The sequence below is a fragment of the Anabas testudineus genome, chromosome 15 (genome assembly GCF_900324465.2).
Source record: "Anabas testudineus chromosome 15, fAnaTes1.2, whole genome shotgun sequence".
Taxonomy (NCBI): Eukaryota; Metazoa; Chordata; class Actinopteri; order Anabantiformes; family Anabantidae; genus Anabas; species Anabas testudineus.
Window position 1 is genome coordinate 13,157,652 of NC_046624.1, and position 23,224 is coordinate 13,180,875.

At 40.4% G+C, this 23,224-nt stretch overlaps 1 protein-coding gene across 2 annotated transcripts; it reads right to left on the minus strand.

Moving 5' to 3' along the window:
- Positions 1–1,717: 1,717 nt before the first annotated feature.
- On the minus strand, positions 1,718–21,408 carry mgmt (O-6-methylguanine-DNA methyltransferase). 2 transcript variants are annotated; one of them, XM_026355990.2, is made up of 5 exons: positions 21,332–21,408; positions 18,646–18,791; positions 9,717–9,877; positions 5,250–5,389; positions 1,718–2,493 (listed from the first exon to the last, which is right to left on the minus strand). In XM_026355990.2, exons 1-5 carry the CDS (start codon positions 21,371–21,373, stop codon positions 2,377–2,379), a joined length of 606 nt encoding a protein of 201 aa, XP_026211775.1. In that variant the 5' UTR covers positions 21,374–21,408; the 3' UTR covers positions 1,718–2,376. The 2 variants fall into 2 exon arrangements, with proteins under 2 accessions (XP_026211775.1, XP_026211774.1); XM_026355989.2 differs by having other exon boundaries at positions 18,646–18,794.
- Between the last annotated feature and the right edge of the window lie 1,816 nt (positions 21,409–23,224).

The window sequence follows — 23,224 nt, forward strand, 5'->3', positions numbered from 1 at the left end:
CAGCTCAGCCAGGTCAAAACCCTGCACTAACGCCACGGATGCCACCAACCATATCCTTGCTCTTTCTGGGGCTCAAATGAGCGTGTGTCGTATGTGAGGGAGAGAGTGTGTGTGTGAGGGGGTTAATAAATGTTGAATCAAACGCCGCACGAGACACTCACACTCCTTAAGGGTTGCCCATTAGCGGTGTGTGGGTGCATGGGGAGTTTATCAGTGTCTGGGTGATTTATGAAGTCAGACTCAATATCATCCACTTCACCCACACACATATGGACATACACATGTGCACAACACTCACGGCCACATGCTATCTCACACACACACACACACACACGCACACGTGTGCGCGCGTACATGCACACGCACTCATGTAGTCTCTCTGTCTGAAATGGAAGCAGATATTAGGCCAAAATTAAAGGTTTCACAGAGATTAACAGTGCGGATGATGAGATCGTCTCAGCCTCTTTTAATCTAATTCTTTTTTTTTTTCTTCTCAGAGTCAGCGTGATACGAAAGTGGTACACATGCTGAAAGCACAACCACAAAATAATACAGACTTAATAATAACAGTGCTATTAGCACTGATAAATACTAAAAGACCATCAACTAAACATGTAGAAATTTCTGTGTGAATTATTGTACAGACTTTTCCTTGGGTGCATAAGCCATTATGTGGCTAATTACTGGCAACGTGTCTGAGCCTTTGATGCTGGACTTGTTTTTTAACATGAGGCACAGAGCTCTAAGGACATCAGTATCTCTAGTTGCTAAATTCATAGCATTCCATAGAATTTACTTAGCCACAAGCAAAAAAAGGAGGGTGCTTACAGTGCACTTCAGAGTGCGCCTGGCTTAAATGGGACCCCTTGTGGCTGTGTCACAGCTCCCTTCGTTAGGGGGCTGACTGTAGCCTGTAGTCACCACAGGCATCATTAGCCCTGTGTGAAACCACAGACTGAGTCTCATCCTTCATCTGCCTGTCTGCTGCCTCAACATCTACGCTGCAATAGTGCTCCATTGGAGTAAGTGAGTCCAGAAACACAGCGAGACAGTCGCACAGAGACGAGCGGATAAGAAATTCAAAAATGCAGAAGTTCAATTGTATTCAGCGAGTGGGCTACTTGAATTGGTTCTGTAAAGGTTAGAGCCGAGGCTATTTTAGGAGGGTGGATTATTAGGCTACCTGGGCTGAACAGAGGAGGAATAACTATGGGCAAGTAAGGGTCACTCTAGAGCTGCACTAGATAGTGAGGAGAATCAGGAATTTAGAGAATAATACTAAAGTGTAAATGTTAGCCCACATCATTATGATAAATGTAGGAAATTGAAGTAAATGTGGGAAATATTCAGTTAAAGCTACTGATTTTTCTAAACGCACACCACCACTGCAGCCCTCTCCATATGGTCTTTTGAAGGAAGAATAATTTAACCCAAAGGGATTAAACTGAGTTGTGATGAAAATAAAATAACATAAACATTTAAGTTACAAATTAAATGTGCAACATGAATTCAAGGTTGAAATGTTGACTTCTGTTTCCCGTTCTGTACTGCCCTCTAATGGAAAACACTACTCAGAAATAAAACGAGGAGATCTGACATGCTGAGCTGCAGCGAGGAAAGAAGACATACAGCATAATTAATTATGAGCTGAACTGAGTGAGCACTACATGAAATCAATTTTTAAATTAAATACAATTAAAATGATGAAAAGGCAGGATTTGTCATTTCAGAGTGTATTTATTTAAATGTGTCTAACGTAACAAAAGTGCAGTATATAATGCATAAGACATCTCCGCTCTAGGTAGATTATAAGGCTAGAGGAAACAATGAGATCTAAATGAAGACAAAACAAATGCTTCACTACAAAGCTTTGTAGCAGTAAAATTCAGAGCCTTTATCACTGGATGTTGAACAAAGCATTCACTTGGCAGGAAATTAAAAAACCAACGAGAGGTACAAAGACTAATTCTGCTTAGGAAAAAAACAACAACAACAACAACAATGCAAGAGACATATTTTTAAGGGAATAATAATTCTTTAGAAAAACCATTCCAGCACTATCTGGCAAACACAACGGAGACCCACGGGAGCATATGTTTGTAATTCCTACTGTTCTCTGTTTAAGTTATTTTTGTACATTCTAATTCTGCATCAACTCTGTATCACATTAACTATGCAGCATCTCTATTCTTAGATTTTTAAAAAAAAGTATAAACTGAATATTTACGAGTAGCTCCAGTTGTTCCACAGTGTTTCGCCAAGCACGCTAAACTTTATGGCTCTGTTTTGTGTTGTTAAAAAAAAAAAAAAAAAAAATCCCGGTATGTGTGTACTGAATGAAGGACAGTTGGCCTCTGTCATGCTTTAGACTTCCCCTCACTGCCTCTCATGGGTGAGCAGCCATTGTTTGAGATGGTTGCCCTTGCCGTTCATGTACATCCCACTCTGTCCAGTGCTAGAAATGACTCTGTGACAGGGGATGAGGAGAGGAACCTGGTACAGACAGAGAGAGGAATTCAACTCAGAGGAAATAAACTTGTGCAACCTTTGCAAATATTATGCCAGAAGATTTTTATATGCAAAAAGAGATGTTTTAAAAATGTTTGCCTTTTATTTTTCTGCCATTTTACACATTCATTAAACAGAGATATTCACAGTCTACAAGTTCTAAACTTTTAGAATAACAATTCCATTATCTGTTACCACAAAACTGTGCAGCTGTAGTACAAAAGTGATTTTTGAATAAAATATATATTGAGATTGGAGCTTTTTTATTCTGTGGTTGTTATTTATTGTCACAGCAATACATCACTCGTAAGTGTTGCTAGTAGATATGTATTATGTATAAAAGAATCTCTGATTTACCACATAAACGGTGTAACTTAAAAGTAACCAACGTGCAGAAAATATGAATCTGCACTTTTTTTGGCTTTTTATGTTCCTGCACTGCATGAAAACAAAGTGCTGCACCAGAAGTGTCTGGTTTGATCCAGCACAAATCCACATCCAGGGTGATGGCTCAGTCTTTGGGTATAAATGTTTTTTACTCTTTAATAGTGTAAAGCAAAGAAGCAATCAAAAATTAATGGGCAAAAACACCAGCAGGATGAATATTCAATTGAGAGGGTGTCAACATTAAGATCTGATAACCCTGTGATCATTAAAAAGAGGAAGTCGGTGGAGCGTTTACTCTTGTTGCAGACGACTGCCAGGGGGGTCCCGAGTTCTTTGTAAACTAAATGGCTGGAGAAAGATTAAACAAGCAAGCCTAAAATACTTCGATCATTGTGAATTCAGAACAAGAAGAGTGGCAATGGTTGGAGTGCATCACTGCATTTATTTCTTTTAAAACGTTCTTAATTTTGCCCTCGTGTTGATCTTCTTATACTAAATAGAAAAAAAACACAGTATTTCTCCAATTTAGCCAGGTTATCCTGATTTGATGGCTGCACATGCAGCCTTTTATATAAAAGTTGGACATGCAGTGTGTTTCAGTTCAAATCCATCATTAAACCCGCTCCCATATCAACAGCAATAAAACTTTCCGAGCCCCAGATTAACCTTGCAGACAGAGAAATACTGCTTGAGTATTTGGATCAATACTGTTCCCCGGGTTTGGAGGGAGAGCAGGGTACCCTCAAGGCCTTCGGATCTGCCTCTTCACTTCGGGGGAAAAGACCACTACACCAGGCTTATCAATACTCAAATCCTGGTGAAGAAAAAGTGCCACAGAGAGGCGAGGATCGATTGAGCACACTGAGCTTTTCACAGCTGAAGCCCGAGTGGAGCAGTGCTACTGACAAGTAATTGACACTGACAATCTGACTCTGGATCTGTATCAGGAGCTCTGGGCTCAGGCTCCCAGCCTCCCTGACGAAAGGAGAGAAATGTCTGTAAAACATGAGACTGAGAAGTATTATACAGCCATCCAGAAGCTATGCCATTGGCTAATGTAACATATAATGTATATAGAGAAAGTAGTGCATAACATTAAAATAACAAAAATGTTATTTTTACGTTTCATTTAGCATTTATTCTGTATTATTATTTTTTGCTTCCTGTTTCTCGTAACTTACTTCTTTTTTTAATTGCAAAACAGTATCAGAGAAACACAGAACTAAGATTAGGAAGTACAAGAGCTATTTCACAGCACATATGAGGGAGAACATCTCACTGGCTGCATTTCTGTACAAGAAGTGTTCTCTGCCTCACAGAGCACACCGGTGGTGCCCACAGCACTACATGGGCAGAGCTAAACGGGCTTTGATCAAAGGGTTTGATCAAAAGAAGACACACCACTTGCCCTCTAGCCCTCCATTTTGTACACAGTGGATTCATGGGCAAAATGATGCGGGCCAGGTTTCCTACAAGAATCAGAGATTTGCAGCGAATATCTACAGTAAAGACTTGAGAGAACAGGAACAAAAGGTGTGGGCTTAAAACTGTGCTGTAGGTAGACTTTTACTTCTTAGTTGTTCTCAGAGGGGGGCGTTTATTTCGCCATCGCACATATTCAAACACACCTACATTTCATATTACATATCCTGTATCATCTTTAGAAAATATTCTATTGGAACTCCAGTTGCTTACACAACTTGTTTTTGAAGGTAGTGCCTCTGTATATATGATCACTTTTATATATGTAAAAAGTGATTATTTGATCACATATATTGGGATGTACAGATTATGGATTACACACATCACCTATAGTCATTCATGTTCATTTATTTACTTATTAATTCACCTATTTAACATTGTCCTAAACCTTTGACTGCAACTGCAAAATACTGATGAATCTACTCTAATTCTATTGCAACTCGTGTGTGGTTATTTTGCATAATCCAAATTCCTTCTAAGAATATTTAACAAGACTCACAGCTAATGATTATTTTAACTAAAAGCATCAAAAAATAGTGATTGTTTTGAATTGAAACACATTTTAGAAGCTGTAGCTACTGAATGATTTCGCTTAAAAAAAGTTAATTATCTGTCAATCAATTCTGTCACGGCTGCAGTTCTATATTTAAAACTGCATTTAATGTCATGGTGTTTCCAGTACTACTGGCAAATTAATTATTTATTATTCTTACTACTAATTAACTTTTGACTATACTGTTTGTCCACACACAATAGATTCATATGCAGGAGCTGTTAAAATCAGCTAAAAATATAAAACACTATTAATTATCCTATGTTGCTAAATAAAGTCAGTAAGAGCGAAGCCTGTCAATCAATGTCACAACACTCACCGGGTTCCTCCTCATGGCCCCTCCCACCGCACGGACCGCTCTGGGGTTTCCCACCATCTCAGCGAGGCGTTTGTACGAGACCGTCTCTCCAAACTTCACATCCCTCTGAAGTACCTGTAACACGCGGCTGGTGAAAGCGTCTTCGCCACAAAGCACAGGACAGACAGGAAGAGCGAGAGAACAGAGGAAAAGACAGTCGCTTATTTTAACCAATCAAACTCAGACAGTTGACTGAGAAGCCGATGACAAGACAACAGTTTAGTACAACATGGATTATACTCTTTTGAAATAAACTAGTGTGGAATATAAATCAAAAGTTTGAGACATGACAACATTTTGATCCACTTAATATTTTTTTTTTATAATGTCCAAACGTGTTTGAGATTTAATTTGTTTTCAAAGGGCCTCTGTATGAGTCCCTCTTCTTCGTAACACTCATTAAACAACTAAATACAAAGAAGTCACTCAATTTGACCTTAGAACTAGTATTAACATGCTACAGACGATGATGTGAGAAAATTATTTCTATGGCAGAAAAATCTAGGTTATGCTTTGAAAGGTCACAGCTAAAATTAAAAAACTTCGCTCCTTCATTTAAAAGGATTAAGAGAGGCCAAAAAGACTGCAAATCTGCTCCAGATTTTTAATAATAATAATTTGAATGTTGCACACCATTTGTGGCAGTGGGATGACTTTGAGGTTAATCAGACCAATTTGTCCTTTTAATTGCTTTCTATTCAGAGTAGATTCATTATATCATCTTCACTTAAATGGCAGAATTCTTCAAATCATCCGCAGCTTAACCGACCACATTAACGGCTTTGATTTCATTAGCACTTTAGCAGTAGCATTATCTTTTTTCTGGATTACCAGGCAGTGACTGAGAGGCATGTTTGTCTAGCTCTGATTGCTAAAGAACAGCGTAAAGTATTTGAAGCATCTCGAAACCTTAAGACATTGATGCACTGAGCTCGTGTAGCAAGCGAACAACACATTTTTTTTTTTTTTTTTACACAGAGAACAAGATGGGGAACAATAGTCTCGTTATCAAGACGGGGTGAAATTCTTCTAGTATATACATGTACTCAGTCATGAAAATTCAATTAGTGATCTCCCATTCTCTCTCATTTATATGGTCTAAGAGAGCACATGACAAGTGATCTATGAGAAATCCCTCTAAATTGGCATTGTGTGAAAACATGTCACACCCCTGTCTCTCTTCTACAGAGTGAACATCCTTTGCTCCCCAGGCTCCCTCGCTACCTTATAGTCACTCTCCGCTACACAAAGCCACACGAACAAGGCAATTTGCCTAAACTGGGGGGAATAAGTGTAAAACCTAAAGGGGATACATTTGATTGATGCGCACCCATGTGAGTTCTTTGTCTTGAACAAGGCCCGTAGGTACTGTTTAATAATTTTTCAGGTAATAATCACGCTGTCAACGAGATGACGGGCTCTTACGCAGACAGACTTAATGTTATGAGGAGATAAGATACACCCCTGAAATTTCTTTTATGCACTATTCTCCCTAAAAAAGCTTGGATTTGGCCACATTATGTGTGTGGTACATATTGATATCTCTTTGTCACTGGTGGGCAGATGACAAACAACCAAAGCAAGCATCATACGAGCGGACGCTGCTGAGCACTTTCACCTACAAGCAGACCACGCGACAAGCTATGGCACTGTTTACACCTTTTACAAATCCTGAGCAGCTGTTTCTCCTAGAAAGTTTCCCATCTCAAACTGTTCTGGACCAAAACAAGTGTCTGGCAGCTTTTATCTGCCAATACAGAGGTTAAAGAACTTTGCCCTCATCAGTGTTAGTGACAGAGACTTCATGCGGGTCACTCGAGGTGACCAGCAATGATTTGGAGAGCAGTCCCCTAGCCCCATACTTCATAAAGAGCCTAATACGGTGTGTCTGGGGTCAGGACCCTCTTTAGATCGGGGTGCAGCAATGTCAATTGTTTAAATAAAAGTTGAGAGGACCCACTTACATGTTTACAGACATCCCATAATTATGTCACAGGCCATTAACTACTGCAAGGCCAGGTGATAGGGCCACTGCAGAGGCAGAAGCAGATTGACCCAGAGTAAAATTGAAAAGATATAGTGATTACGAACATATTGACGTACAATTGATTTGCTCATAATTTTGTATATGAGAGTAATCTGAGAGCAATTTAACAGAAAAATAGGAAAACAATAAACTGAATTCCATCATCGTTGCTAATGACAGATTTGGAGAGATGACTTCCAGCTGACAGTCACCTCATACACGGTTGTGAAAGTAAAAAGACAATAGTAGAAATACAGCTACCTCATTATCCTTTGTGTCTAATGGGAGGGAAGACTTTGACTCTCAGTCAAAGTGTCTCTTGAGTCTAGAGGGATCCATACTTTTGAAGGCTGACGGGGTGCTGATGATTCTCTGATTATTCGATATTCTGAAAACGTTCATTTCCCTAATTCCTCTCCACATCACAGGGGTGAGTCCTGGTGAGTGTCTCATCTCACCCTGCGCTGTGCACAGGGGGAGGTTCAGGCTCCTGCAGGAACACAGTCATTTGGGCTTTGAAGAGTGCCCTTCCCCCCTTTGCCTGGCCCCCTCCCTGCACATTCCCTGCGCCGCTTACCGAGACTAAGATCCTCTCGTCTGTTACATATGGATGTATAATTAATGAGATAAGAATATGCATCGTTTTAAGAACCCACAACAGTGTCTGTGTTTTTCTGAGGGGGAGAATGTGAGTGCATGCGCACACACACAAACACACACACTCAATTCCTCTACCCCTGTCGACCAAACTTACGTGTGATGCCGCGCATGACAATCAGACAGTATAGAGAGCTGCACCTCACGTCTCCTTTCATGTCACCTCTGTTGCTCATGTATGTCGTGACAGTTAATATGAAAAGTGGCTTGTTTTGTCAGAATTGTGTAAATAAACATGGCAACACTTCAAGTGAAGGTCACAACTCAATATTACATGACAAGTGCTGCGAGAGTGCTGACGCGTTCAGGTTCTCCCACAAGATAACTGAGCAAACAAAAGTTGGTTGTCACAGATTGTAATGACCTGATTAAACTTGTATTTTTTCCCAGGCAAGCAGCGGCAGCATGACTAGATAGAGTAGGAATTTGTACAGCATCAAGTATTCCTTACTATTTGTGAATCAACAGGCAAAAAAAAAAAAAAGAACCATCTATTTTCCTCCCTCAAAAGACAAATACTCTTGATGCTCACATTTAACATTTTTATACTGGCATGGCCTATGGTTCTGACTTCAGAGAGCAATCTAAGCCTAAACCCTGTATTTACTGAGCCCCAAAACAACAGGCGAGGGAGAGAGGTGGAACACAGCACAATCACCTATTCAGATCAGGTACTAATGAAGAATTCCATCTATCCTGAAATTTAATTAAAACCCCAAAGACTTCAGATGAGATGCGATTTGAAAGAGCCTGGGGCTGGTACACAAGCACTTGGTGGCGAAGGGAATCACACTGAAAGTTGATATCGTAATTGGTCCTGATGTATTTCTGCATTGCCTTTGCGGGAGCGTGGGACTCATAGCTGTATACAGGGTCTCGATGGAGTACCTGCTCATTGAAAATGCCATCACTCAAGCACTGCAGATCTGCATGAAATTAGAGAGCAGCTAAGGCCTGATTGCAGGGGAAGAGAGCTACAATTGTTAAATGCATATATTAAGAGTTATTTTCTTCTTGTGTAGGTGTGCTTCTGGGTCTAAATGAGCACTTCTGAAAATCTTTAAGTTAAAATGCAGCGAGTGTCTCAGTGTGACAAAGAAATAGGTTGCAATTGTTTTGAAAACGGCATAAGCGTGAAAAGTTTATCATTTCAAAAAGGAGTTGTCAGGCTATGAATATAGTTTGTTTCCTCAAAACAAAGAACACCAGGGATAATTAATTCCCCTTTTTTTTCGTCTTCAGCACCGTCACTTACTCACTCTGCAGTCACCACTACCAGTTAAAAGGACACTAATTGTCCATTTTGGAGGTGCTTTCTTTTTACTCGCCCTTGGTGACTGGTCAAGCCAACAATAAGCTCATTCAAACTTTACCACCATTCACATGTTCTCATTAAGAAAAAAAAAGCTTCCTGTCTGAAAATGTCAAGAGTGGAATTCGATCAGTTTCAAAGAATGTGCCAAGAATCATGGAAAAGCTTGCCAAGACTAACACGCGTGGTAAGAGCTGCCACAGATTACTGAACCAAGTTACAGCTCTGTGTTCTGTTCTCTCTCCTTCGCTCTCCCACTCACTCACATTTCCTCTGCTCTGACTCTCTCCCTTGCTCTCTCTCTCTCCCTCTCTCAGCCATAAAATACTTCATTATAACACAGTGAGCCAGTGAGTGTAAGTGATGTAACTGACAATTAAGAGTGAAAGCCTGATCCCAGTCATGGCTCTGCAAATATTTATCCATGACAGACCTCCTTGCAGGGCGGGGTGGTGAAAGGCAGGGAGCGGGAGACTCCCAGTGGTCTGTGGCTCACTGAAGTACGCCTGGAGCCATTCAACGCAGCGCTGCAACTCGGGGCTCGTTTCTGCCAGGCTATCGTTGACCACACAGCTCAGGGGGGCCTCGCTGCTCCTGTGAGGGATATAAGGCAGGATGGGGAGGTGAGGTGGGGATCAGAGGGGCAATCATAACACCCCATTCTTGGTTGAACAGTGATAAAATATGTCACAAGTGTGTAATAACATGCCATGGATGACACAGATGCAAGATGACATAATTTGCTGAGTTGAAACTAAAGTTGTTAATCAAGACGTGTTTAAAATCTAAAGTTACACACTTCAGTGATGCTCCTGTCACTCAGCTGTGACAAATATCAGAGCTGTGAAAGATAGAAACAAGCTCAAGAAAACAGAAAGACAGTAATCCAGAAATGATTTACAGTAGATATACAGTATATTTATATGAAGTGCAGCGTGAGCATGAAAGAAAACATTGTCCGGTCGTAAGAAATGGTGCTAACAGTTTACATCAAACTTTAAGGAAGCAGAACCAGTTTCTGAAAAGAAAAAAAAAAGTTTTCAAAATCTTGCAGCTGTTACAAGAAAAAAAGTTAAGAGGGCAGCGTTAACAACAGTTTCAACTTTGCTGGGGTCTAGTTTATAGTTCATGACAAGAATAAATGGATTTTTTGGCCAGAGCGGTGCTGGCCGGCAAAGCACTGCACTTGGACGTGCATCTTAGCATGAGTAGATGCTTGGAGGAATTTGCCGATGGTTGAGTTGGCATCACTTAACAGCTGAATTTCCCTCCGCTGCTGACCACCCCCCAGGTCAATGCAAGCAGGCTGACCCATATTTGACACTTAAAGACCCTACTGGGAAGGTCCTCTCTTAACATGTGCATTACTGCAAAGTGGACCTCAAGCTGTGTTGTGGATCTAAAGCAGCTCGCCAATTCCATTAACTGGTGTACAGGACTTATAAATAAATAATTTCACCATTTAAGTGCCCCTTTTTCAAAATTGGCTTATCCTGTATGGTATTAATAATAGACATTTACTTTGTTAAACACACAGACCATCTCCCTCCTGCCCACCGTAACAACACGGCCCTGAAGTGTTTTTACACTTCTGCAGGTCACAGTTTGAGCAACGTTTTATATTGGACATGTGAAGCTGAGGTTTACTGGAGTGTTATGACTGAGCAGGCCAGTTTTCAGAGAACTGCTCTGCCTGCTAGTTTGTGCCTGTGTGATGAAAATCTCCTGGGTGCCGTTTAACAGTGGGTGTAAATACAGTAAAAGGTGTAAATACTCTCATTTCTAAATAAACCACACAGCAGTTTATAGTTGAGTGGTGAGAAGTCGGAAACCCACCGGCGAGTCCTGTGCTGAGACCCGCTCAAACAATGGCCATGGCTCATGGCAATCTCTGTCGGCATGGGTGAGTGCCCAGCCAGCCCCTACTTGTCATTGTCTCTCCTTTCTATCCCTCCCCTCCTCACCCCCCCCCCCCCCCCCCCCCCCACAGATCTCCCTCCTCATTTCCCCCTCTCTATTTCTCTATCCTCCCACTCTAGCTCTTTTGGCTCCCCACCACACAACCACCACCCCCACCCCCACCCCTCTTTCTCTCAGCAAGGATCTTCAGGCCACTGTTCCCTCTCTACACTCCTCCATCCCCTCCACACCCAACATGCCTCCTCCCACCACCACCACCTCCTCTATCCCTCCACACCCCCTCCTTCTCTGTGAGAGGATGTTCCAGCCGCTGCACACTGACAGCTCGGGGATATTGTGTGTGGAAATGTTCCTGTTGGACCCGCAGGCCCTTACAATCTACCGGACAAAGGCTAGAGCACCTTTGCTTAAGGCTTGGCACCTTTGACCTCCAGTTCACACTTCAGACTTGTCACTGTGGCTAATTTTCCTCTCCCCGCAGCCCTCCGTTATGGATGCACCCGCTTTAAAGGTGTTTTGAGTGATACAACATTGACAGTAGTAAAAGTTAATGCAATGCAGTACATGTTATGGCCGGTAAACAACACCAAAATAAATAAATAAAAGAGGAACAACATCAGTCGAGCTGAAGTCTGTCACCTCTAGGTGCGATGGGGGATTGTTTTTAAAGAGCATGTGGGCAGTGGAGATGTAGCTCCTGCGCTGACAACATTTCCAGTCGCTTCAGTGAATTCCAAATCAAGAGGCATCATATGATCTTTATAGTGTCCAGACTGGACACATTAGAAACTGTGCCCTTCAATTCATAGATAAGATATGTTTAATAAATGTTGGTCTAATTATTAAGAACCTCTCAAAGAAAGAGCAATCTTTACATTGTCTTAAAGAAACTGCAATCCCATGTAATAAAATAGAAAAAATACTTATAACTAGATGTGATTATAAACAGTATTTTATTAACTGTGTTTAACACATGTATACGTTTGAATAAACAATTCAATAAACAATTGTCATTTATTATCTTTTCACTAGTTAAAATAATATTTTTTCCATGTCCTTTTACTATTTCATCACAGCTAAGGAAATAAGAAACTAATTTCAAACTAGCCGGGACCTGCTGCTCTACAAAGAATATTTCCCTTGATAGAAGATTTTGATTTGAGAAAATTTCTAATATTGTGCTCCTGTCACAATCAATTTCCAATTACCATAAATCATTGCTGCGTAAAGTGGGAGTCATTTGGAGTTCTACCTATTTTCCAACTCTAATATAAAGAATGAATTGAGCATTTATATAATGTTGGGGGTTATTTCGTTCAACTTAGAAGAAACAATCAAAGGAGACAAAGTAAAAAAAAAAAGAAGAAAAGCTGACATTAAATTTGTCAATTTCCTTTGGCATATTCTGTTTCTCTAGTTGCACAAGACTTCAATAAGACTTTTTCTATCAGCTGCAGACATAAGAATGAAACAGGTTAACCACAGGATCTAATTGAAAGGAATCTGGCGAAGGGTGTAATGGTATATTGCACAAAAAGGGGAAAAACTCAGAACTCAAGCCTCCATCCTGTGAAGCGTGATGCCGCTCATCCTGACTCGATTGGCTGTCACTTTTGACACAGCCTGCCAGAGTTCTCCTTCACCGATCATGGGTAACATGGCGGGTCAGAGGATGAAATAGAAAAGGCCAGGAGCAGTCCAATATTTTCCTCAGCCTTATAGCTGCAGATACTTAACTCACAGACGTCAAAGACTCAAGAGAGCATGAAAAAAGCCTAAAATGACTGTCTAAAAAGGGAAAGAAATACAGCATGTCTCTATGAATGTCAAGATCCTGATGGTCTCTGAGCCAAAGGCTGTGATACAATTGTAAGCCACTTGTTCAATGCAGCTCGTTCAACCATTTGAAGATCATTCAGATGCCTATCTAGCTTCCGCAGCAGTAAAGTCGAGAGCTTCTGGAGTGGTAAGCTGTAAGGAATGCTTCCTATTCTGTTGTGGGGTACGCGTTTTGTGCTTCGCTGTTTCAAAATAAAAACAACCGGGCCAGATAAACTGCTCTCTCGGTATCCAACACTTCTTATTAGCGAATGTCCACCAAAGAGGCTGCAACACTCAATTCAATACATAAAGGTGGTGGTAAAATACTGCAGAGTAGGCAACAAAGCACACAACAATTAGGTCTTCTCCCAACTGGCTAGCCACAGGAGTCAGTGAAGGCATGTATTACCAGAGCCTTAACTCTTACTCCATTATGTAGTGTATCCACACCCCGACGCAGCAATGTTTATCTACAACAGACTACTGAGCAGTTTCAAATAGCGTTTTTAGCCTCTATTCTCAAGTGCCACAGTAAGAGATTCCAATTACCCGAATGGTAAGGAGCCAGTGAGGGAGGCATAAAGTACATTAGGGATCCCCTGTAACTGCAGGGACCTTTTAGAGCCTCAACTGAAGAGGGCCGAGAGACTGGGGGGACAGTGACCCTGCATGGATAGCCTCTGTCAAAATTTGACCACGTCAAGCACAAAGGCATTATGGGAATCCAGTGTCACCAAGTCCTAATTACTGTCTGTGTTCAGAGCAAATTACTGCCTTGTTCCTCTGATTAGCGAGGAGGCTAATCTTCACCTGTGTACGCCAGCACTGCTGAGGGCCCTTGAGTGTTAGCGCTTCGTCTTCTGTAATTTATTTTTAAATCAGTGCCCGCTCCCAGGAGTTTTGAGTGTTTTGTTGTGAACCGCTTACCATGATCCCCACCACCGCCCCCTCACCCCTAAATCCTTGACTAAATCCTTGTTTGGTGCCGCAGGAAGATAAGCAAGAACAACACTTGGGCATAATTGACTCGTACTCCTCTCCAAGATGTCAGAGCAGAATCATCTCTCTGCATATTGCCTTAGTATGTCACACACTGTACACTTCTGCATGTTGCTGATATAGAATCCAATCAAGTTCTAAAACAAACTAGCACAACCCGCGTGCCGAAAAACTTCTCTGTCGACAACAAGGGGAGAAAAGAAAAAACACACACACACACACAAAAAAAAAAACAACAACAACTGCAGGAGCTGCTTTTAGCTGCGGCTCTACAGTGAAGGTAACTCTCGCTCAGCTCCCGTACTCAGCCTGGAGCTTCGGCTTTAGAAAACCACAACATTTGCAGATTTTCATCTGAGTGAATGTCAGTGTCTCGTCTGTGTGGGGCAGTTTACAGGTAGTGTGTTACACAGGTGTTGGTTTACACAGGAAATGGCACATGCAGCCTGATTGGGACAGTCTCGAGAGACGGAGCCATAAACATAGAGCACAGATGGGTCCAAGGGCCAGAGGGAGCAGCACCTTAATGAATACACAGCTGAGTACTACACTTCACAACATGCAAAACAATATTCTAAGGCCGTAGTGAAAAACAGAACAAAAATCATCTGAATATCATTACCCAATGAATAATTCATGCCATTTCTGAAGGGACTACGTCAAAAATGTCTCCCCCCGCTTTGCTGATGATTTCATTCAATATCCCAGTAGATCACTGTTTGTATGACAAAGCATTTTAGCTACAAATGTAAGCAGTTTATTTAGCATGCAGCTCTGTCTCTGTAACAAGCAAAATAATAATCTAAATTCATTAAAATGATGTGATGACTACATATAACAGACCCAAAGAGAGAAAGTGAGGGAGGACAGGAAGAGAGAGAAAAATTACAGTGGAAAAAAATAAGTTGTTGATATGGCTCCCAGTGTGTGACCACATCATGTAAACAGCCCCCAAACAGGGAACACATCTACCATACTGCTATTCAGTGTGAACCAGGACATTGATTCACAACACTACAAGAGTGTGAGAAAAACGATAAATGCATCACCTCAGATATTTCACACTAGCGTTGCTAGTGTGTAAAAGCTGTTGCGACAGCTTGGGTATTAGGGCTAGATAGATGGAAAATGTCTGGCTGCTTATGAATGCCAATGTAAGTGGGGTGACGGGTTTGACACAAAAACACTCCACCTCAGAACAATTAGGCTGTTCTCAGGCCCCATCCAGTGTTGTCAGTGATAATGGAAAGCTGTGAGGATAACTGGTGATAAATAGACTTTAACACCCTCCTCCTTAAGAGCAATGCAGTCCTGCAGTCCTCTCATATGCTTAACTAATCATAACCATGGCCGGCAAATTCATACAAAAGACTAATTACTGTTGTACTTCACTTTGGTCTCAAAGGCCTCTTATATAAGGACTTGGGGGTTCTCTTGCCTCCTTTCTCCTCTTGATGGGTATTTTTTACAAGTCGGCCTCATGCTAGACAAAAGCGTTTAAAAATTGGTGATTGCTTTCATCCGCTTTAATTACATTCAGAAATGGCATTTCTGCCACATAATACACCTCTATTGTTTCAGAATTATCTGGCTTGGGGAGTAAAATCTACAATATTTGACGATGCTCCCGAGCTAAATCGCCTCTTGAAATTGAAATATGCTGCCGAAATACAAAATAAAAAGCCAGCCTTTGCTGCTGATATACTGGAAGCTCCTTGGCTTTCTGCAGAATGCTATTATTATGCATATCCAGGTAGAAAGTTAATTAACCCAAAGCTTAAGCTAATTATGGTAGCAGAATGCTATCAACCAAACGCTTTCAGTCAGACAGCTGTCCAGAATTTCATTTGCTAATCATTTGTCTTTTGCCGGAGCATATGGTACATTTCCCCGCTATCACAGCAACAACAAACAGATGAAAATCATTAACTAAAAACAATGTGCAATGTGAAAAATCAGACACAGATTTATAAGGCTTTGTGTCAGAGAAAAAAGGCGGATTTATGGCCTGGGAAGTATAATGATAATTTTTGGTTTTAGCCACTTAGGATTTTAAGCACATCACGTGATGCAAGTGTGCTGGGAATTCAGATGCACAAATATATTGTTTATATCTATATGCAAATGAGACTGAATGTTTATCCGTGTAAAATTAATTACAATCTTCTATAGGAGCATATGCAAAGAGCTTGTTCGTAACAATTTTTAGCTTCTAGCACATTTTGTGCCTGCTCTTTTCCAACACAATATTTTCATACTGTTAAAAGTAGAAATCCCTCAGCTCAGAATTAAATCAATTATTTTCCAAGAAATGTTTCATACATTATTTTTTTTTTCTTTTCATAAAAACACATCACATTGGCTGTTAAAGGGTGATTGATATCAGCATTGCCTTGCGACATTATCAGGCAATAAAGGCTACTCAGGTTCTAATGCAACATGTCATACACAGGCTCCTGTAGTACATTTCTATTGAGGACCTCACAAGCTAAATTGCTTTTTTCCTGCTCCCCCACATCTCAGCCAGCTTGACAGACAAATTGATCAAAGCACTGTAAAATAATATGCTCACAAAATGTCTCGGGGCAGGAGTCCAGCCCTTTTTTCATTTTTCACCCTAATAAAAAAGTGCTCTATGATTTCCACTGTATTATGTGTCTGTGCTCTGTGTGAAAGAGGCAAGAAGCATCATATTTCAGATAATAGTAATCTCCTGTAAACAAAATGCGTATCATTTATCTGTGAACGCTGAGGCCATGCTAAAAACTAAAGGGGGGAAAAAGCTGGTTAACAGGGAGGCTGGTGCGTAGTGCCCCAACAGGGGTTGTTGAGATGTAATGAATTTGTTCATCTGATGGTGCCTTCAGGGCTGTCGTTAGACTGGCAGAGGAGGTTGATTTCAGGAAATGTTCCTAAGATCAGTTAGGAAGCAAAAGGGGCTTGAGACGTTTCTATTAGAAAGAGCTGACGGTCATGGTGTGTAAGCAATACTTCAAGGGCGTTTGTGCAGCTATAATGGCATTTATCAATAACTATCTATCAATGCCACAAATGCTTTTGTTGCTGCTCCGGCTGTTCTAACACTAACCTACAGCGAATTCTGAAAACAAACGCGGTCTTCTAAGCCTCTAAAGCTTTGACTCGCTCACTAATATCCGTAAGACTCCCTTTATGTTATGCATGGATGTTATCTATTTCTGTTATCCAAAATATGCTCTTAGAGATCATTTATCACACTGACTTCCTAAGCCTGTACCACACCACATCCAAAGCTGGAAAGAGCCTTGTTTAGTATGTCATAAATAAATCAATGGAAATGGCTGATCTGAACTATTACTGCTACAGACAGGCTTTTGTGAGATCTACATGTAAAGCCGGTTGCAAAGATAAGCCTATATTTTGTCACTTTATCTCGCCTCCCTTAATGCCTGTTTACATTGCGTTACTCCATATATCTGAGCTGGCTCTAGTTCCCTTGTCCTATGATAATAACATTGTTTCAACTGGTTGTGATAAAATCTAAACATTTGGTTTAATGATTTCTTGCTCACACCTTTGCGAACGTACAGACAGCGATCTGATAGAAACTTCACTTATGACCGACATAGCAAATGATATTAAACTGAGAAATGATCTAGTGATGCGAATCATTAAATTCATTTGCATATTCCTACTGAACCTGAACACACAAATTAAACCCTGTTCACAAGGAGATGGAGAAAGGTGCTTGCGCATGGTTACAGGACATCTTCCATGATCAAAATTCCATATTATTAATTTTCTGACTTCAACTCATTAACAACAAGTGGAATGTTTTACTGCTTGATGAATTTTAGGAAATAGCAGACAGTGGAGAAGGAAACACATGTTGAGGTATAATATACAAGGTCATTAATGGGTTTCCATAAATTAGAATTTGAACATACGTTTTCAAAAGGATAACTTCCTATCCGGGTGCATTTGAAAATGGTTTAATTTCCCAAACCATTCAAGTTTATCAAATGCAAATCTGTGATACATGGATATTTAATTTCAATCTAATCAAAACTAATCTGAGATGTAGGATGTGGACCTGTAAAAATAAGGAATAAGTGCTTATTAATGCTGAGTTTAATCAGTTTCAATCGCTTCAGTAAGACTGTCAACATTCTAACAATTTTGAGGGATGAGTAGGGCATGAAATGCAATCACATATTACATTTCTGAGTGTCGGTTGACACTCCAAACTATGGCATACAACTTGGAGGGAACATAAATAAACAGGAGTGAACAGTCCATGCTCCCCATGGCCTTTGCTGACCCTACAGACATCAACTCTAATCAACTCCCTTGTGGGTAATAAACAAGTTATTTTTCTGGAATTTCAAATATACTGCAGGAAGAATCACAACCACATGCCATCAGAAATCTAATTTCAAGCCCAACTGTATTCTAGTGCCCCTCATATTTCTAGTGCCTGCTCATATTTGCCCAACTTTCTCCAGGATATTTCTTGTGGGATCTACAAAAATGCCCAGCTTCCAATGAGGAATGGTGGCACTCCATCACAGGAGTGGATTCTGTCTGCCTGTAAATTTCACACCTTTGTTTATCACGTCACCAGCCCGGCTGTTGTACAGTACCTTTCAGCAGGTGCGACATCCATTAGGATCTGGATGGTGTGCACACCATTCTCACATCCACTGACTTGGATCGTCCCCAGGGGGCTCAGCAGTGAGATGGTCTTCTGAGTGCACTGGCTCTCCCTCTGCTTCTTCATCTCGCTGCCCTGCTAAGGAAGCACAAATTACGCTCTGTTCATTGACATATTCATGTGGCAACTTTCAGTTTCCCACACATATTTGCATTGAATGATCTATTGAAAACCTAGCGGGCCACCAACGGATGATGACTTACATATTTGAACACCTAGCCTCCAAACAATATCATGATGTGACTTGATCCCTACATTACTATCCAATATTTCTTTTGTGCATGGAAAAGAATACGCCTATCTAACCAATAAATCGCCCATTTTTTCCCCTCTTTCTGTTCTATATATCACATAAATGAGAAAAACAATGCAGTCTGTTCCCTTGTCTGGTGGGGGATTCCCAAGATAGCTCGACATTATTTTCAATCCGTCATTTTTGGTTGATGGCCGGGATGTTTTTCTAGCATTAAATTTGTTCCTTAGGGTGCAACTCCGATGGGATTCTGGTTTCCAGCCCTTAACAACAGCAAAAACGTGCAGCTTTTCTGACGACTGAGATGGATACTGGCAATAACCAGACAGCAGTTCCTTTTTTATTTTTACTTTGAGGGAAGGAGAGATGATTGACTATGTTATATGTGAGTTTTTGAGAGATGGAGGTTATAATAAATAAAGGTCACATTGATTGTAAGAGTTTCAACCAAGGGAACCTTTCCTTCCTGCAACTTTGATCTGAAAAGTGTCTGAAGGGTACAAATACAACATATTTATCCTTCTTTTTGTTTTTTACTTTTACATTTAATTTAACCGTCATACATTTTTAATTCATGTTTGTATACTAATTGCAAGGCCGACTTACAAGCAACCATTAGTTAAATTATTATATAATGTGCAGATTATTTGCTCAAATAATAATTTAACTGTTTAGTCTTACATGTAATAAATACATGGTCTTGATCACTAAATTATCAGGAAACAATGAACTACAAATGCCCGCAACAGTTTTCCAGAGTCCAATGGGATGTTTTCATATGTTTGATCAACAGTCAAAAAATCAAAACATACACCAACAGTATTAAACAGTGAAAACCAGGAAATTGTCAAATTTAAAATAACTTGAGGTTTTGCCAAGATGACCGCTTCTAATGAATAATTCATTATAGAAACAGTAGTAATTTTTTGCCAATGGATGAATCAATTAATTGACTAATTGTTGTAGTTCTATTGTAGAAACAGAAAGTTTTTAAAAAAATGTAAAATAAAAAAGGTTTTATCAACAAGACAAACCTGTCATCAAGATGTACTTTTAAACCTATAATATCCATTAAATGCAAACATGTAGACTACTTACTTAATCAAGCAATACATAAAAAAGCAACAAAAATAATAATAATAATAATCAATCTGAAACAACAAATTGACTCCATTATTCCGATAATCTAATACTTATCAAATACTAAATATCCCCCTGCTCCAACTAAAAAAACGATTTGAAGATGTCACCTTGAGCTTTGTGAAACATTTATGTAGGCTTTGTGCGTCTATTTATGGTACCAACCAATAATTAAAATCCCTGGTTAAGCAACACAAACATAAATAAATAAATAACATTTCTCCACTGTTCAGTGTACATCGCTTCTCCTTAAGAAGAGATAGATTTATTTTTAGATTAAACAAAAGGTAACATGATATAAAAAAAAAAAAGTAGTCATGCATTTACTGTATTTCATTTAGACTTTCACTTGCCCCCCTTTCCCCTCTCTCTCTCTCTCTCTCTCCCACTCTCTCACACACACATACCCCCCACCACATCTGTCATGGTACGCGATCACAAATGCGTCTGCTTCAACTTTCTTGTTTCTACTTTTGCAGCTCTCACTGTATTCATCAGGGGTTTGCCTGAACTGACAATAAAGGCGAGAAATTTCTGAGCCAAACAATGGTACAGTGCACTTTGGATAAGCGCTGCACACGGTGCCTGCCATTTAGCAAGCTGGTAATAGACTCATAGATAGAACAATGGACTTTGGCAGTAATGGCTCTGGCCAATAGTCTACACTGATTAAAATGCGCCCATGTTTGTTTTGTGCCGTTTTTCGGTGCGGTAGACTGGTCTAAGTGACTACTTGAATGTTTACCCGGCTCTTCACGGTGGGGAAACAACAAACAATAAGCAGCTTGTGCTGTTTAAAAAAACAAAACAAAAACATCCACACAAACACACAAAGTCGCTGGCAGAGTCCTGCTCGTCAATCATCGGACTCGTTTCTCATTCCACCGGCTCCTGGTCACACCTGCGTGATTAATGGAGTAGAAAGCTGCGCAGGTGTTAAAGTGCAACACGTGTCCTTCCTGTGTTGTTTTAGATTAAGTGAACTTAAGCCGAACACTGTCGCCATTGGTGGATTATGTAACTTTGTTGGAAATACTCACAACACACCTTTATTATTAAGTGTGCGTGCAAAAATGACGCAAACATGCGCATGGTTCGTATGTCAAGGTAAATTATATTAGTACGCGTCTTATTCATATGATAGCTCTTGGTAGTTTAAAACTATGCGCATACACGTTCTGCCTGTACTCGACATTTAACTGCAATTAACCCTATAGCTTACACTGAAGCTTTTTGTTGTCACATGTGAGTCTGTGCGCCTCATTCCTCGGAAAACGAAAGTCCGTCAGCTTCTTCCTGTTCCTCCAGACAGCGTCAACGAGCCGGCCAATCACAGGAGCGAAAAGTAGGATCTCGCTCTGTGATTGGCCGCTGTGAAGTCTCCGCTCCTCCCTCTGCCGGGGACAGACACAGCAGGCATGTCTAATGGGTCTCAAACTGGGATTTGGGGTCCTTCAGGGGGTCCCCAGCACACCGAACACTAGTAATAGTAGTGATTTAGATATTTGATTTTCTTGATATTTTTACAGCGGGAAAAATATGATAATGCTTATTTTCAGCATTAATTTCCAACACTGTTATCTTTCCACTTAATGATGAGACATTTATCTAACTCTGGATCTCAAGTGACAGCTTCTCAGTGAGGTCTTCAAGGGCTCAGGCATGATGTTTGTTGATAAAAAAAAAACACCTATGCGACTCCAAAAACTAATAACATATTACGTATTACCAACTAATAAAGTCAGCGTGCATGATTATGAACTACACATGAGCCAGTGCACAATCATTTCATTAGAGTTTGATGTAGTTTAAAGAAGAGGGACTTCTCTCATGGTGCCTGGATCAGTCACAGATTTAGTTGAAGCATATATTTTAGTCATTATGGGCAAGTGTGAAGCATCAGTCATGTATCGCTTAAAAGTGTATGTTGTCCTCTGCAGCTTTATTTTTATTTCTGTGAAGCCTTTAGCTCTCTGCATGCTTCTGTTTGGAATGTGTAGGCCGGCATGGGCCTGTGGCCCACACCCCATCTCAGCGGTGAGGGTGGGAGTGGGGGAGAAAACGCCACCCCTGCAGAGACCATTTTGAAATCTGTGAGGATTTCCGTGCCATCTGGACCCGCTGCCAGTCTGCCCCAGATAGTAAGGGTTGGCAACGGTACCCGACGGTGCAATATGGCTCTCTCTTTAATGAACTACTAACTGTCCCCCGTTTTAATTGATGTGACATTTGAGCCATTTATCTCTGACATTTCAATGAAGGATGATTCTCAGCCTTGCCATTTACTTTTTTGTGCTATTTTCTAAGAGTCATTTGCATTTTTCTGCTCTAAACCTGCTTTTTGTCTCTCATTAGCTAATTAGAGAGCAACATGCACAATTAATAAAAATGAACATAACCTAGTTTGATATAGGCTTGATGAGGGATAATCAGAAAATCACTGTTTTCTTAATATTCATCAAAAATGATGTGAAGGGCTACCTGTGGTAAAAGGTGACTTCGATAAAGCCTTGTAACCTTTACCCACATACCAACATGTAGCCTACAGTGTGGGACAACTTATGTTCGCAGCATGGGGAGAATCAAGCTCAATTAATCAGCATATGATTGCAGTAAGCAGCCCCCTCTGCTGGATCTTCTGAGCCATACTGTTTGAAATCATTTTAATGCTGCATTCAGTGGCCAGACAATTATCATAAGTGGCAGTCACAGTTGATGTTTTTGTGTTTGTTTTGTTATATTTACTTAAAAAATGCGAACGTGCACAATTTAAAATTTATTCAAACACATCGTTTCCTTTTTGTAATGCTATTTTTGTTGCATATTAAACTTGATTGCTGCTGGCACAGCAAGGCTGTTTTGCACGTTTTACATTTTGTATGTACAGCTCTATATATTTATTTTAACGGGTGCAAATAATTTATTTTAAAAACAGGAAATACTTTAGCTGTGCTGTGCTGAAATAAACAGCCTTAAGTACGTGTGAGTGATATAACAACCTGGTATAGTAAAGGTCCCCGGCTCAATTGTTTTCCAAAATGACACATATTTTCATCATTTTAAGATATCCTTTAAAAACACGGGTCCACTGATGACGACTGTTCCTTTGATTGTG

What these genes read in the sequence shown, in the direction of transcription:
- mgmt (XM_026355989.2), bottom strand. Translation starts at nt 21,373, where the DNA reads ATGAGGCGCACAGACTCACATGTGACAACAAAAAGCTTCAGT. An exon ending in GATGTCGCACCTGCTGAAAG is followed by an intron (nt 9,878 to 18,645) that starts GTACTGTACAAC and finishes TATCCCTCACAG; the next exon opens with GAGCAGCGAGGCCCCCCTGA. An exon ending in GGGCCATGAGGAGGAACCCG is followed by an intron (nt 2,494 to 5,249) that starts GTGAGTGTTGTG and finishes TGTCTGTACCAG; the next exon opens with GTTCCTCTCCTCATCCCCTG.